This window comes from Falco biarmicus, chromosome 4 (assembly GCF_023638135.1).
Source record: "Falco biarmicus isolate bFalBia1 chromosome 4, bFalBia1.pri, whole genome shotgun sequence".
In the NCBI taxonomy this organism is placed as follows: domain Eukaryota; kingdom Metazoa; phylum Chordata; class Aves; order Falconiformes; family Falconidae; genus Falco; species Falco biarmicus.
Window position 1 is genome coordinate 61109046 of NC_079291.1, and position 17088 is coordinate 61126133.

The following is a 17088-nucleotide window of genomic DNA, read 5'->3' on the forward strand; positions in this document are numbered from 1 at the left end:
TCCTCGCCCCAGCAGCTCTTTTCAACAAGCTTTTAAAAGCAGCAGGATGTGTGCATTAACAGGAATAGCTCTTTTTATCACAGGCAAACTCTTCCGTAAATATCGTTGTCAAAGCTGTATACACCATATGTTTTACCTCAGGACAAAACCACTTCTGAATCAAACACAGAGGATTCAGGAGCCCACATGAGGAGGCCTGGCTAAGGCACCCATCCTGCAAGATCTCCAGGAGCCACAGCAAAGCTTTCCAGGGAAGACGCAAGGTCAGCTCTACAGCATCCCACCTGCTCACTCCTTGCAGCAGCACGGCGCAGGCATCACCCCAGGTTGCCCCATCCACGGCACAGCTCCCGCCCAGGAGTTGTGCTGGACCTGCTGTAGCTACAGCTTGGCCACCTCAAACTTACATGCACTGAAACACCCGCTGCTCCCCGTCCCGGGGAAGTGAAGGGGACAGGGACCAGCAAACTGGTCTGAAGTCCTCACAGACACGAGAGAGATGAAGTGAGCTGCCTCCTCCCAGTCCTCTGCAGAACAAGTGACAACTCTTCTGCTGCAGGACTCTTTTATTATGAAAAGATCTGTTAACAACAAACTTCGTCGATTATAAAACATGAGTGTTACATGCTGCACAGCCTGGAGGGTTGGGAAACTTCAGGGAACAAAACAAACCCCACATGAACCTCCACTGGAAGTGGAGCAGCTCGGACAGGTCCTGAGCCACACAGCCCCTTGCCGCAGTTATTCTGCACGTGCTGGATCTGACCATGGGTGCTCACAAATACTCACAGCCAGCTCTCCGGAGTGAGAGACCTCACTGCTCCCCACACAGCAGTTACACCAGCTGTTCTGCAGAAAGAAGCAGCTTCACAAAGGCATCTCCGTGCCAGAACAAGAGCATCAGTGGCCTGTTGAATGGCTATACCTCCCTAAGGGATGCTGTTGGCTCCGTGGGCATCTTCTTGCAAGTGGAGAGTGAGCCTGAATTTACCTTCTCTGGCACCAGCCCTTTTGCGCACATCTTCCTTGCTCTGAGTCCTGGCAGCCTAGGTTGAAGCTAACGTGGGCGTCTGTCCTGTTTCCATCGTCCCCCGTGGTCCCAAAAAGCTGTCTGCGAAGTGTTCCTCAACGGCCAGTCATAGTCCAAGAAAGGACAGCCAGGCTCCTTGGATGTGCCCCTCTCCTTCAGGCATGGTAGTATTTGTGGGCTTCTGGCAAAACACTGGTGAGCAGCCCATCCCAACAAGGTGCCTCGACCCCAGAGCAATGGGATCGGCGCTGCTGGCAGAGGCAGATCTGCAGAGCCCGCGCCCGAGGCTGCCAGATGGACCTCCTCAGTCGGAGTCGCTTCCCTCCTGCTTTGCTGACCCGACAGCGGACGCCAGATCCTCCTCCTGCCCTTTCAACCGCTCTCCTGCAAGCAAGACGCAGCAGTGGCTTAGTGGTAAACCAGCAGTACTGGGGAGCCTACCCGGCGAAGAACCTGAACTGCAGCCCCCAAGCCCCCAGATCATCATTCCCCACTGCACAAGCCAAGCGTGCGTGTGGCCTCGGGGAAGCTACTTGGGACCAACAGGTTCACAGATCCTTCTGGGGTCTGCCAGTCCCTCCCTGGCCCAACAGCAAGGCATGGAGCTCCCAGCCAGGATGTGTAATCCATCTGGAACAAGTGGTGGCCCCATAAGCCATCCCTGCGGCACCAGAACTCACGTATCAATTCAGCGATGGCTCTCTGCGTCCTCTTCTCCAGCTTCTCCAGTTTCTTGGCTACATCTCGTTTCAAATCCCTGGAGGAGAGCAACAGTGTCAGAACAAATCCTCACCCCAGGCAGGTGGGAACACAGGGGCCTCGTTACGCCTTTCCCAGTGGAAGGGAAAGTCCTTCTCTCTGCTGTGAGCACCACAGAGCACTGTCTGTGTCTGTTACCAGGGCAGCTTATGGGCAAACCAACCTAATCCCCAGACCATCCCTCATCACTGAGGCCACCACAGTGACAAGCACCCCAAAAGGATCAGTGGGCTCAGTGTAAGCAGGAAAAGAGAAGACAGACCCTTGGCTTCCTTAACAGCAGGGCTGGGTTTCCCATTTCTAGCATTTTTAACTCAACCTGGACAACCTCGAGATGATGGTAACCCACCACTGATGCCACCACCCCTTTCCCAGGAGCTTGCTGCAGGCACTCACCAGTCTGGCTTCCTTGGGGCCAGGTTTGCCAGATCCTAGGGAGGAAGAGGAGACACCCAGTGAGAGCTGCAGGCAAGGTTCCAGCCTGGGCACCAACAGATGCAGCCGGCACAGCGTGGCTCTGAATATACCTACCACCTCGTCGATGATGGGCTCCGGCTTGGCAGCCTCCAGCTGGTCCTTCACCTTGTCTTCCACTAGATGGGGGAATAGGATTAGCATCAGCGCAGGGCGCAGCGGCAGGACACCCAGGGGACAAGGCACAGGGAAACCCACCAGAGCTCTGGGCTCGGTTCACAAAAGCTTTTATAAAAGCACATTTGAACGTCTTTGCCTTAAGAGCACAGTACATACAAGCAGGTACACAAGTCCCACCACCACTCAAACCCTTTCAGTTTCACCACTCAAACCCTAAAAATCATCTGAAAACGATGCAAACCAAACATCCTTTAAACGCCACAAACAGCAGCAAGAAGTCTGCTGGGTTCCAGTCTTCTTTTCAGGGTATCAGCTGCTCCGCAGGTGTTTAAACTGGAATTTGACTCACTGTGACTCATTTACAAGGCCACCACCTGAGACACCTCGGAGGAATCAAGCTCCAGCTCAGACTTTACGTAAAAGTCTGCAGATACTGGGGATAACGGCAAAGCGAGTGTGGAAAACAGCCCTCCATCCTTCAACCTGGGCATCTGTGCAAGGAGGGAGTGCAAACACCCAGGAGCACATCCCTGAGGGGTGAATCCTGCTCCAGCAAACAATTGTGCCCATTAACATGAATCCACACCAAGTCCCAGCTCCTCTGTCCCCCTCCCTCCCCAGTCCTGGCACAAAATGCCCGAGGACAGACAAGTTGGTTACTCCAGACATGGGAACCCCAGCTGACGGGCACTGCAGCCCCAAAGAAGGGCTTGAGTTTTACTGAAAACAGTCAAAATTGCTGTTCCCAATTCCAAACCACACACCAGGCAAGAGTCAGGGGAAGTTTTAAACTTTTACAAAAGGATAAAGAAGGCGCAATGTCAGCATTCCTACCTACCAGATCTCTGCCGTGCTCCCAAAGGCAGTCCTTTTATTCAGGGCATTTTTAGAGAGACCTATTCCAGGAGGACTCAATATTTCAAGATCAAGGGAACTTCTACCCTTTGTCTCCCTCTCAAGAGATGCACGGAGGTTCAGTGCTAGGAAATAGCAGACTGAACGCCCTGGACTCATGACTAATATTTGTTTAAAGGTAATTCAAACAAAAAACAATCTGAATCCTCCAGCAAGAGCTCAGATCCACTGAGCATCAGCCCTCTGGTTTGGGGCTGGACTCCGTGTGCTCAGACACACACCCCACTTGTGCAACACAGGGCGTGCAATCCCTGCAGGCAAGAGGATGATGAAGCAACGGGGGCCACAAGCATCACCCAGCAGCAGCGGGAGCTCCCACCACGGCTGCTCAGACAGGCCAGCACCCTCCAGGGCTGCAGACACTCATCTCCCAGGTCCTAAACACCTCACACCAGCAAGCTGCTACCAGAAGGCATCCCAGTGGATTTCCACCCTGGGCTGGAGCAAGCAGGGCCACAGAAGTCTCCAAGCCACCAGATTTTCAGAAAGGAAAGGTATAACCCACCCACTTCGCAGCACGCTGGCTGGATGCAATGTCCCGCACCATTTTATTTGTCTTCACAACCACAAGTGCTGCCTCATTCTCTCTGGGAACATCACTCGGGAGGGAAGCTTGCCAGCAGAAGGGGATAGGATGTCCTGTTAGAGTGAGGCTCATTACAGCAGCCAGTGAATCCCTGCAAAGGGCTTGGCATGATCTCCTTGTCTGCAAGCCTCCAGAACAGAGCAAAGCAGCAGGGGCTGCACCACAGGCACCAGCACCACCATTGGCAATGCTTCTGCTCTCATGCTCCCTCGTTTCACCTCCCACACTCCTGCTTGCACGCACCTGAGGCTGGTTTGGCCTGGGGCACCTTCCTCTTCTTCAGCTCCTCATCTTCAGGCTCATAGTTTCGCAGTTTGAGCTCCCTGGGGAAGAAAGGGAAGAACACAGAGCAGTGAGAGACGTCCGTCCTGCCCTGGACCATGTGCTCTCACTAGCACGGGGCAAGTCTGCGTCAGGAGCCGCTGGCAGCGGCCAGGGGCCAGCAGCAACCCACACAAAGCCGCAAAGGCAGGGTCAGCCGGGAGCTCAGCAGATAAAGGCAATGCCTGGGCAAGGCAAGCAGAGGCAGCTGGTAATGGACCAAGCTGTCCTGCAAAACTCTGACCTTCAGCCCAGCTCCCTTATAGGTCTCAACCCAGGGATAGACTCAGGACGGAAACACCAGAGAAGATCCACAACCAGGGAAAAAAACGATCCCATGGAAAGGACAGGGACTATTTAGGGTACAAGGTGGTTACCCAGTTACTAGAAATGCTTCTGGAAGTGCTACAAACAGGGGTGCAGGTCAGCCAAGCAGTGCAAATAAGGGGAGCAAATTCAGGTTCCTGAGCAAGCAGGCGATGCAACTGGCAGTGACAGGGACGATGATATCCCAACGGCATCCAGAAGTCCACCCATCCTTCCACCTCCCTCCAGGAGAGCTCAAGAGTCAGCAGACAGCCCTCTCCCCCGTGCACACACCTCCCTGATATTTGGATGCTAATTCTCTCCTTCTTCAAGGCTGTTCTTTTTGCACCTCTCCCAAACAATTTGGGCCTCAAACTTAGGGCCATTACACAACCTCAGTCACGTGCACCCCCAAGCTGACTGCTCACTGAGGGCAAACCCTGCCCACTTCAAGCAGAGGCATTTCCAAAACCAGAGCCCTGAAAATCAAGCTGGCAGGACCCCATCCCACCTCCAGCTGCTTACGCACACCTACAATGCGCTCTGCAGGCTGCTGGATCTATATAACAGTACACTAGCCCACAGGGCAAATTAAGTAGATTAAACTCATTTAACACTGTCGATGGGTTTAATTAGCTTAAATAGAAACTGAGACACTTTGCTGCCCAGCAATGCTGCTGCCCCAGCTGTCAGCAAAGCCCTCGGCAGTGGTAAGGACGCAAAGGAGGACACAGAGAGCCCTGACACGAATGCAGGGGAGGACACTTGTATCAGGCAGGAAAATCATCAGTTCGATATTACCAGTTTTCCTCCCAGCAGACAGCTGATACCGGGGGCCAATTCCCTGCCAGACTTTACTGATGGAGAACTACGTGAGATACAACCCAACCCAAGGGCTTACAGTCAAAGCAAAGAGAGGCAAAATAAAGGGTGTAGAAGCTACAGTCCAAAGAGAGGTGAGAAGAGAAAGGTCAGCAGTCAGATGGCCACATTTATCTGGAAAGCACAAAAAAACCAACCCTGGAGGTCCCTGGAGCACAGCAGGAAGGTCCTACCCTTCCCACACCATCCCATCCCCTCTCTGGCAGCTGAATCCTCTTGCAAAGAGTCCGACCCACACCACAGCTGGTGCCATGGAGGTGGTGGGAGCACTTGGTTGGAGCTCAGCAAGATCAACAGAGAGAAATGCTACCAGCAGACGGGAAACCAGGACCCAGGCAGACTAGGAGACTCGCAAACGTTTCTCATGTAATCAAGCCCAGGTCCCCCAGCCCTTACATCAGTGCAACACCATGAAACAGGAACAACTTTCCCCAGCGCTGGGAGAAAGGATGCTTCACAGAAACACTGGAGAGATTAGCATGTAGCTGCAATACCTCCCCAAGATAAGAGCACCTTCACCCCAAAAAGACAAGCTGCTGTGAGCGGTTTTATGTGTATTTTTACACACGCATGCCCTGAGAGAAGGGATTTATTAAATTAACCTGTACTGATCACCATCAATCCCCAGCCAGAAAGGCAGATCTTTTCAGGAAGGCCGAACTTGGAAGATCAACTTTTTTTTTTTTTTTTTGCAATGGAGATACCATCTTAAGGTACACAGAAATCACCGTTATTCCATGGTTTTATGGACATCTCCACTTAGCAGGATTTTCTTGCTAACCTGGGAGGCCAGGGGAGGATGAGGAGCAGCTAATTCATTCAGGAGGTAACAGGACATCAGGCTGTGATGTCTAACATCTGGCCACAGGCTGGCTCACGCTTGCTGGAGAGAATTTATCTGACAAAGTGGCAGACCCTGCAGAATGCAAACTTTCAATATCTCCCAGGCTTTCTGGTCTCCTTAGCTCACATTTACGATTTACTTGCAGCTGAAAGGGAACCAAACACAGACTCCCTAGGGTCAGATCACCTAAAACAAGAGAGCTATGAGCTAAGCAAGCTGTTTCTTTTGGTCCAGCAAGATGTTAACATTTCAACTCGACAAACAATATTTTAAAGTCATAGTTTTGCACATGCAACAGAAGCACAGCTGCTCAGCCACAGCCAAACCAGCACAGAGCCGAGAGATCATCTTTTTGCAGCAGAAGCTCCCAGATCCCACATTTCAAAGGGAACACACCCCAGAGGTCTGGTTCCTGCTACAACGGTGTCCAGCCCTTCAGTAAATTGCTGCAGGACTTCAGCACCGCTTGGGGAACACACAAGGAAGAGGAACTGGAGTTTAAACCTGCTCCCTGACGCTCTTCCCACCCAGAAAGCCCATCTCAGCTTGCAAAGAAAAGCCTTGCAGCCCAGCACTGCTTGCTGGAGGTTTCTCCACAAGATTAAAAAAATAAAACCACAAGGCACAACTTGGCAGGTTCTGCCACAGATGGGACAAGCAGCGGCGCGGGTCTGGCAGAAGGGGAAGCAGCCAGTGTGCTGGGGTGAAGAGAAAGGCTGTGGGGCTGCGCCTGGTGCCAGTGCTTTCAGATCCTTATTAAACCCATGCACAATCGAAAGCACCAGGAGAAAACAAACAAGAATTGATCCCTTTAATTAACTGTGCAAGGTGAGAGCAGCTCTCACACCTGCCTCCGTGCTCAGTGTTCCCTGCAGCCACATCCTCGGGGGGCTTGGGGATTTCAGCATGTACCAGCCCCAGCAATGCCAGCCTCACCAGGAGCCAAAGACTTGTCTCCTCCTACTTCTATGCATGAGTACATCTGTGAAGGCAGAGGGATGAGGAACAGGGCGGTGCTACCTCAAGTAACTTAAAAGCAGGCACAGGTGAAAAATTATATCTATATTTAGAAGAAGTCGCTGGTCTTCCACAGAAACGGGTTAAATAAAGTTCAGATGCAAGCGGTTCCTCTAAGTGCTGCATTCCAGAAAGACAGCCCAGTGCACAAGTGACAAATTATCCAAGTCGCCACGAAAACAAAAAAAAGAAAAAAAAAATAAACCCAGAGCTAACGACAGGCTCTCTGGCAGAATCGGATGTAGAAGTCAGGTTAGGGAGTGCAGGTCCCGGGGGCAGAGGGCACGTTACAGGGATGCACCGGCACTAACGTGAGTGCTCGTTGGAAAGGACTGAGCACCCAGACAAGAGCATGGTTTGAACCACTTGGCTTCAAGATGGGATCAAGCTTGTAGGTTTTATCAGCACCTCCTAAGTGATGGATGTGCCCAGCCCAGAAGACCCTTGAGCACCTTGTGCAGTGTTTCCCAGTCTGTATCAGCCTGACCAAGCCAGGCCTTATAGGGACGGAGGTGGTTACAGCCTTACAGCTGGCAGTGGGTGCGGGAAGCTCCTAGGATCGCACGAGGATTTGGGTAGCTGCTGCAGTTACCAAGGAAGGTGATGGACACAGCCTCCCAGCATGTCCTAAAAGCCCGTCAGAGGTGGCACATTCCCTGTTTTGGGTCCGGGATGCCTCAAAATCCACTTCCCACTCAGGCCCAGAGCTCCTCACTGAGGAAGGAGGAGAGACATCAGCTTTTCTTTGAAGCAGGTGGGTTGGAAATGGCATGGCATGCAGGGTATGTGCAGAATGCAAAGAGCTGTCTCGATGCAAAACACAGGACACTCAAAGCTGCCTGGAGGCTGTTTTTTGCCTTACTCCTCCAGCCCCAAGGGCTTTATGAGGTAAACATTTCACTCAATTGATCAACGGGTCTTTCCAAGCCTTCTGGCGAACCACCCGAATGCTGATGTCCTTACATCACAGCAGCACAGGGAATGGGTTTGCCAAGAAACTCTGTAACAGCCATTTCTTCAGATGTCACAGCATCCTCGCTCCCGTAGTTACTGTCACAGAATGGTCACTTGGAGATGCAGCAACCACACTGCTTCAAAAGCACTTTCCTATTCTTACCTCTATGAGGACAAAGCTAGGGGGCAAGGAAAGTTGACAAGGACATCTCAGATCAGAGGTGGGTGTCCTCCATGGTTCTTCACCTCTTGGTCTTCACATTGCTCTGCTTAAATGTCTCTTGTGCTCCTCAGCATCAACTCTAGGTATCTGATGAAGCTAGGGAGAGGGGGGAAAGATGCTTCTTCTGCTGCATCATCAAAACAAGGTGGTTTCAAACACCCAGATCTCAGCTGACTATTTTTGAAATGCCACAGTAGAGCCTTTCCATTCTTCAGACACAGTTCAGGAAGTCCAGGGCATTTTCAAGCCTATCTCTGCCATTCCAGGCAATTAATTTTCCGAAGCCCTGAAGAAATACCATCTGTTTTGAAATTTGTTGCCCTTTGACCCTCTCAAGCTGCTCCAGAGCCCCCATTTTCAGACCTTTTCATTTTTATGACAGCTATTCCAACTTGCTCGAAGCCAAAAGTCCTGGGCAACCATTTCCATATTGCCCTTTAAAGAGGAACCAGCACAAGAATGTCAATTTCTCTGCACCTCCAAAATTCACTTACTCCTGGGTGGTCCAGGAAGCCACGTTCAAATGTGTAAAGAAATTACTGCTACAGAAGATACGAGGGAGGTCTCAGATCCTTAAAGGAGTGGTGGTTTGGTGGACCCTCCTCTGCTCCATCGTGTGCTCCATGAGGGCAAGAAGGTTTGAAGGAGCAGGGACAAGGCAGCCAGACAACCAAGAACAGCAAAGCAGGAGACTTCTGCAGCAAACCAGGAGGTCTGGGGACCAAGCTGGAGGGAGCCCATTCTGGCTCCGGCTGAGCTACCGAAGAACCTGACAGGAGTGGGGATGCTGGGGAACCTGCAGGGCCATGCGGTGAAGGTGTCCCCTGGGGCAGCCCTCAGCTGCTCTTCAGTGGCAGCAAAAACTTCTCCTCGAACTGCCTCTTCCCTTTTCTGTTTCCAGTTGCAAACCGCATAGTAGAAGTACTTTTCAAGCTTTTTCTACAGGTTCCCTAATGTTTTTGCCAGGAAAAATTCACTGTATAGTGAGTGTAACTGACAAGCTTACTCTCTTTCCTGCCATCTGCAGACCCCACAGAAAGAACCAGATTTAGAGCATCTGGGCAGAGATTTCAGGCTCGGACTCTTACAACATCTTTGCTCCCCTCAGTCCCCCTCCCACCGACCCTCTGCACTTCTCTGCAAAGTCATCCAGCACATACAGGGTGCTGCCTGATCACCCATGGGTGCCAAGGGAACTCTACAGCACCTCACCCTTCAGGAGCACTGCAAGACTATACAGCAGCCATCAATCCTAACACAGACTGAATTTCACAACCTCCTTTTTTCTGTGCACTTCACTTTCCTGACCAGCTCATCCCCTTGCAGACAGCTTTGACATCTGAGGGCACCACCTCCTGCTGCAGCCTTCCTGGAGGCTTCCCTACAGCTGGGCTGGCTCAAAAGCAAGGTCTGTGTATCTCCAGGCTGCCTCACTGCCCACACTGAACTTTCCAGCAACGAGGATACACACAGAGACAACCTGTGTCTGCTCTGACTCAGAAACTAACATAACTTTCACATCCCACACGCACACCGCGTTAGTCAAGGCTCTCCTCGCACGCTCTCTTGCAGGAGGACAGGGACATCCCGAACACAGAGGTCCAGAGCTGTTGTTTGGTCAAGAGGACAAAGCTGTTGCCTTCATTCCTGGATTCCTCATCCAAGGCAGAAAAGGAGCAAGCAACAAGCAGAGGCAGAGACCCATCAGCACCCACCCTCCAAGGAAAAGAGCAATCTCTTTTCACTGGGAGAGGGCTGCTCCTGCTCAAATAACTGAGCGTGTCAGAGCACATCCTCCTGCCTAAGCGCCTGCGAAAGGCACTCAAGGAATGCCAAAAAACCAAACGCCTCTATTAGCACTACGATCCCCCAAAACCTGCCGAGGCAGCTGGTTTCTCAGGACATGCTTCTCGGGGGAGGCACGGGTGGGGAGACACGTACCCCCGGGTGTTGCAGGAGGAGGGCTGCAAGAGAAGCTCTTCAAATGCAGGCAGGTTCCACGAGGTTGTCTGGCCTCCCACACTACTTCACTGGGCAGCTGAGTGCTTTCCAGGCAGACAGGAGCAACTTCAGCATCAGTAAATACAACCGGGACAAAACCCACACTCGCTCTGTGGCGTGGGACCCAGGCTGGTGACACAGCACCAGGAGCTGGCCGATGTGCAACCCTGACTCTGCCTGCATTGCGCAGCCATGCTCCGCACGCTGGCACAAGATCATACTTTGCTCTTACAGGGTTTCTCCGGCTTCTTCAGCTGGTGATGGGGCCAAAACAATCTGCCATCCTTGAGGCTCAAGCCAAAAAAGAAGCCCTGAAGGTACATTGGTAGCACATGGACATCCGCAGGACCTCAACATCTCCCTAGCCAGCCTCAAAACAGTGCCAAGCATGGCTTTGCTGCAGCTCTGCAATTCGATAACCACATGCAGATTCGCTGTCTCAGCTCAGAGCCAGCAGGTCTGTGAGCAAAATGATGCTCTGGGTAAGCTCGGGGTTACGTACAGCCTTGCCCCCACACCACACCAAGAGCTCTCCCACAGGCAGGTCAGATGGAGGTCTAAGCACCCAAAAATCAATACCCAAGGTGCTGTGGTTTGGTTACAGCATGGAGGCCAGCAACAATTGCCAAAAGAGTGGATGGCTGGGAAGATGCTGGGAACTCCTAGCCAAGGGTTGGGTAGGAGGGACCAGGGTTTCACCTTTGGCTGCTCAGCCTTGCACCCTGCTGCTGGGAACAGGCAGAGGGACATCAGCCTGTCCAAGGCAAAGCCAGGATCACCAGGCACCTGCTGAACACATCCAACAGCCTCTGTTAGGAGGGTGCAGCCAGGTTTCGGACCAGCTGAAGCTCCATGGGGCTCTCCCTACGAAAATAGATCCCAGGTACCTCCTCCAGAGACAGGCACAGCTCTAACCAGAGGGAAGGTCCACAACATCCTCACAGCTCTGGAGGGGAGAAGGCAGAGCATCAGAATGGAGACAAGCATCTTCAAGATGGAGCCCAGATCCTGCCAGCTCCTAAATCTCCCCAGCCAGTACCCCACTGGCTATCAGCCAGGTGGATTCAGCCATCAAGACTCCTGTTCTCCCTTCTCCAGCACCAAGCAAAAGGTGCGCCACTGCACAGCCTTGCCCATGCCCAGTTCCTCCCGCCATGGACCAAGCACTTCCCAATGGAGGAGGGGACACGCTCTCAGTGCCGGGAGAGGCGAGCTGGTGATGGAGTCTGACTGCTGGCCCAGTGTCCATCAGGACAAGCCACCAGTGATAACAGGTTCAGCTGTCCCCACAGATGTCGATCAAATAAATACACCATGTGTACCAAGCTCAGCCTACATGCAAACACTGCTGCCTCTCATATTTCATTACAGTTTTTTAATTCTTTTTATATTCTTTTTAAACTCTTCATTAAGCCCTCCATGCTTCAGGATGTACAGAAGCACATCCACATAGCAGTTATCCTTGCTACTGCCCTGGCTGTCCTGCCAAGCTAAAGCCAACACTGAACAGACACGCTGCTGTACTTTTTTGTGCAGAGATTAAAAGAAAAGTGGGTTTGACCTGCCCCATGACATTCTTCCCACAGTGAGGGGAGAGATCGGTTTCCCAACCCCTGCCTCCCCCAGCTCCTCCCAGAAATTCATCTCTGCAACCGGCACAGCACGGAGCTGTAATTTTAAAGGATGACTAAGTGTCGAAACACCAGCAGCTGATTAACAGCAGCCCACTGAAGCTTAATTTCTAGTTAAGTTGAAGATTTTTTTTTCCCTCCCTATCCAAGCCCTACCTTGTATTTTTATTTATACTTTCAAGAGCCCTGAGGAACTCCGCTTGCAGAACTGCAGCCCAGCTTTACATTTCAACTCCTCTCTGCTCCCTGAGAGGCAGCAATGCCAGCCCAAGTCAGCCACGGCTTTACACAGCACTCGATCTGCAGATTCCTGAGCCCCAAACCAAATGCTCTTCCCTGCAGGAATGGGGTGGAAGGGCCAAAGTCCACCCACACCCTGTTCCTTGCGAAGGTGGATTGCAGGCTGAAGGCGGATTGCAGGCTGCACCACAGTAGAAGGTGTTTCCTGGTCAGTGGGCTAAGCAGAACTGCTTAAATAATAACAGCAACGCAAGCTCTTCACAATTACAAATAAAAACTCCCCTGAGAGCTCAAATCAGGGATAGCCTGAGCTGAAATTGCTGCGAGTGTATCAGGGTTTCACGGAGGGCTTGGTCAGCACTTGTTCATGCAGTGTTAGCTTGCAATGTAACAGATAAAAACAAGGAAACCAAAAAAAAAAAAAAAGAAAGAAAAAAGAGGGGGCGGGGAGATTTGAGTCTATCAGAAAAATAAACAGGAAGCTGCCAAAAGGCGTGTCATCACAGAGGCAGCAAGAAAATATTAGTAAAGGCAATGCCTGGCAGTTCTGTCCCTCCTAGAGTATGAAGAACGGTCTTGGGTGCAGGCTGGCACAGCAGGTGCAGCTGCTGGGATGGAGGATGAACCAGCCTGCAACGAAAGCCCTGGGCTGCTGGTCACGTTTCAGGGCAGTCAGTACACCTAAACCCTGCATATAGGCCACAGGATTATTTATTTAACCACTAGATTTCCCCTGCCCACATCATGCTCTTGGTGGTTTTCAGCTTGAGAAGGCAGCACAGCTATTGAGGTGCTTGTTTAGGTGTGACTGGTTTGCAGGGAAAGCAGGTTTCAGTTACCAGGGCCCATCATTTCTGAAATTCAGACTAAACACAAGCAGATTATCTCATCTTACCTTTTGCCACCAGCCAACAGGGCATTAGTGCCCACCAGTTCCCTTTTTCAAAGGGCTGAGAAAGTTCAGCTACACTATTGGGAAATAAAAATCTAAGACGAAATCAAGTTAGTGGCTCACCAGTCCTCCAGATCCTGTTAAAAATGCACATCCAATTCCGGCAACAGAAAAAGGACATTCAAGAAGTAAAACAAGATCTAAGAATCATCTCAGCCAGATTTGTGATTCAAACATTTCCTGCAGACTGGATCTTGCTCTCATTTGCCTTGCAAAGTTACGCCTGGATCCCGACAAAACATGCTGTAGTTAGACAGGCAAAGAGCTACAGAATCCTGTGAGAAAATCCATCTGGAAAGCAAGTTTTTCACCCCAAAACCTGCCACCTCAAAGGCATCACCCCCACAAATTTCAAGAGAAGCTCTGTGCCCACATCTACAGAGAGTTTCATGCACCAGCACAAAGCTGGCTGGAGACAGGGGTTCCTACTCAGCACCTTTGCTCTTTGCATATAACCTCGGTGAATTTTCAAGGGCATCACCCACAGGCAGGGGAAGGCTTTTTGCTGAACCTACCACAAGACGAGAGCTCACAAACAAGCACTCATGGAAAAAGTGATTTAGCAACTTGACAGCAGTGATGCTGAAGACCTGGTAAGAAACCACATCACCTCTGATATGATCCAGGCTGCTCAGTAGTGGTTAAAAAGCAGCAATCCCCAGCCTGAAAGTCAGAGTAGAAAAAAGATGGGTTTTTTCCAGAGATTTAGTGGACCAATTCATAATTCCCGTCTGGGAGCAGCACTGCACCACTGCTAGCCCAACGATGCCAGGTCATCACATGGTAAAGAAAGCCCAGGCATGACACTCCTCATCAGCAGGCCACCGCATGCTGCATCAGCTCGCCACACAGCGTATCGAGTGGCAAGGCTGGAAAGCAAGAGGTGTTTATTCATTATTCATCATCATTTCCAAGATCTCTAGCTCCTGTTTCAGCTTCAGCCCAAACCTCGTGCCTCTTCCGGCACGAAATCCAGCCAAGGCACCTACAAACAAAGTTCAGCCTTGGTGGTGGTTCTCAAGAAGTGCTCCCAGCCCCAAACCCAGGCAGGCTATTCTCAAGAAGGGATGCATTTTCTGCTGGGAGTTATTCCCAAGCAGCAGTGAGGATTTTGCTCTACTTTCTCGAACAGAGCACATGTGCTCATCTGCAGCACCTCCGATGCACACCTCCCACAGAGGAGGTTTCTAGCAGAAATGCAATGAGAAAAGGTCACGTCCCACATCTTCAAATCAAATTTTACCCCCTGTCGTCTCCAAAAGAGACCTGATGGTGTTTTTAGCGGCAGGAAACCAACTGCACAGTCAGCTGGTCCTGCCAGGAGCGACACCCTGCCTCAGTTAGTTGTGTGCTCACATTTTCTGGTGACAAGAGAGAACAGCGGTAGGCCACAGTTAAACAGCCACATGTACCCTGCAGGCCTCCGTTCATGGGGAAAAAAAACCCAAGAAAATCCACACTTCAAATGACATGCGTGCGGGGGACAGAGATGCAGCAATTCAAGGGAGCCTAAAGCAAGGCAGCCTAAATGCTCCCAGCGCCTCTGACGACACCACCTTCCCCTCGCCACCTCTAGGAACACTGCAAGTCAGCCCCAGGCTTTTCTTCTTTATTCCCCCATCTCAGATCACTTACACCATGAGATCAAATTCACACTAAAAAAAGGAATAAATTGCATGTTAGAAGCCAAGGAAAGATCCTAATTAGCAAACATGTGAGCGGCACCTGAACAATATGTACAAGAGAGACAAGTGGGAATAAATAAATAATTACTTGTGCTTGACAGTCTCTTCTTCATCATCTTCTCTGAGCTGCTTGTTCTCACGTTCACTGCTGTCCTTATTCTGAAAGAAAGAGAAGTTGTTTCTGTCAAGCCTCGGCCTCTCTGGAAATGACAGGGAGCAAACAGCAGCCCAGAAACCCTCCCCGCGGGCACTGGGCAACCAGCAAGGCGCGCTTTGAAATTATTCTTAAATTACGACACCTTTAAATTAAGCCTGTTTTCCTTTTTCTCCCTTTAGTATTCTGCTTGTACAGATAGCATGATAAACAAATGTAAGACCAGGCAAGGAAAATTTAATTTTCCTCTCGGAGGCAATCACGCCACTCAGCGCTGATATCCCCCTTATTACCGGTAACTGCATCAATTCAGAGAGCGAACAGCAAGCTGCAATCAATAACAGAGCTCAGAAACCTCATCCCATGTTCAAATTACCACCTCGCATTGAACAGCGGAGCAAAAGATCGGGGCACTGAGCAAAACAGAGGACAACCAGCAGCCAAGTACACCTTCACTGTGCCACTGTGGCAGGGACCTGAAGCTAAATCCCACGCTCCTGCATCCAGAAGAAAGGATGGATGTTACTGTGTTGGTTGAAGGGAACTACAGGCAGACAGAAGAGATGATAAAAGTTTAGGAAGTGAGCGAGCCCACGCTGGGCTGGCTCACGGCGCAGCAGATCACCTGCAGAAGTCCAGGGAGCACACATCGGAGCAGGCTTCGCACAGGTCCCTTTTATTTCTCCTAAGTAATCATTCTGGATGCTTTAACAGGTTGCAAAACAATATGGCAGGAATCAAACGGCAATCAGCACGACAAAGAGTCTAACTTCAGCTCCAGAATCACCATGCAGTAATAGAAATCAAATTTCTCTTTAACAGGGTGTTACGGTATTGTAGAGGCTCATTTTGCATCATCCAGACACTGGTACTAATAGCTTATTAGTCAAGTTACCACAATTATATTTATTACCCGAACAGGCACAGATATCAAACATTAACAATAACGAGCTGGAAAGGGTTTTGTTTGGTTCTCACACCAATTAACTAACTTAATTCAACCACTGAACAAAGTAGCTCTGCGGCAAACAGATCTGCCCATATTCTGCATATTTTGCAGAATATATTGTTATAGCAAGCACAGCGAATGAACAACTTCCTTGGAAGCTGTTGCTTTTCTGATTGAACACCCTCATCATCCTCCAAATAAAAAGCAAAACATGGCAGCCCTAGCAGATAGCAGATGAAATCTTTATTTCCTTGAGCATGGCCAGTTCCAGGAGGAGTGCTATCCAAGTTAACGGGTAATAAATACACAGCATTTGTAATATATGGCTACAACTCACATTGCCACAAACACGGGGCCCGCTGTCCAACACTCATCTACCTTTCAGCAGGAACAGCTCAAAGACCAGAGAAACAATTTTCAAGAAAAGTCCTTTCATTGCACCACAAAGGTTACCGGTCCTTTTCATGCAGTTCAAAGAGACGAAGCCCTTTAGGTCAAGTCTGTTCAAAGTCTTTTTTTCAACCTGGAAGAGGTTCCCATCTTGCTTTGGAAAACTGCTTTGAAAAATTGATTATAACCAGAACATGACCAATATCACTTGCAGGTCAGAAATTACACTGATTAGTTACGTGCTGTATTAAAAACTTCGCTGGAGAGTTCAGACATCTAACAGCCAACGTCAGGATATTAAAATTATTTACCAGCTAAGCTTGTTCTTAACCTCTGAAAGGACAGAAAGGTCTTCCTAGTGAACAGCTTACTTACCACATGCATCTTGACTATACGAACTTTAAAACTCTGTTCTGCGACCTGGGTTAAAAATTAGATTACGTGCAAACAGGGAAGAAAGCCAGGAAATGGCTCAGTTCTGGTTCAGGCTCATCAGTCACTGGAGTTGCTCAGGTTCAGCTCCTGATCAAAGGGCAAGAAAAAATGGTCCTGTCTTTTTAGAAAGAAAACGAAAATAATAAAAATCATCCCTAAATCCTATATTTAGTTCAGTTTTAAATCTCTGTTTGCAATTGTATTTTTATAAGTCCACAGT

The 17088-nt window shown here is 50.2% G+C and overlaps 1 protein-coding gene across 3 annotated transcripts in view; it reads right to left on the reverse strand.

Annotated features, from left to right (window-relative positions):
• Nucleotides 1–505: 505 nt before the first annotated feature.
• The window catches only part of CCDC12 (coiled-coil domain containing 12), a 42061-nt gene continuing 25478 nt past the window's right edge, over nucleotides 506–17088 (reverse strand). The window contains exons 1-7 of one of the 3 annotated variants that reach the window (XM_056335543.1): nucleotides 16809–17076; nucleotides 15029–15099; nucleotides 4128–4207; nucleotides 2321–2382; nucleotides 2186–2220; nucleotides 1711–1787; nucleotides 506–1414 (exon numbers count right to left, since the gene is read on the reverse strand). In XM_056335543.1, the coding sequence (XP_056191518.1) occupies nucleotides 1335–1414; nucleotides 1711–1787; nucleotides 2186–2220; nucleotides 2321–2382; nucleotides 4128–4207; nucleotides 15029–15099; nucleotides 16809–16817 (414 nt within the window). In that variant the 5' untranslated portion in view covers nucleotides 16818–17076 and the 3' untranslated portion in view covers nucleotides 506–1334. Of the gene's footprint in view, nucleotides 1415–1710; nucleotides 1788–2185; nucleotides 2221–2320; nucleotides 2383–4127; nucleotides 4208–15028; nucleotides 15100–16808; nucleotides 17077–17088 lie in introns of those variants that run through there. The other 2 variants (XM_056335542.1, XM_056335541.1) reach the window with 2 other exon arrangements.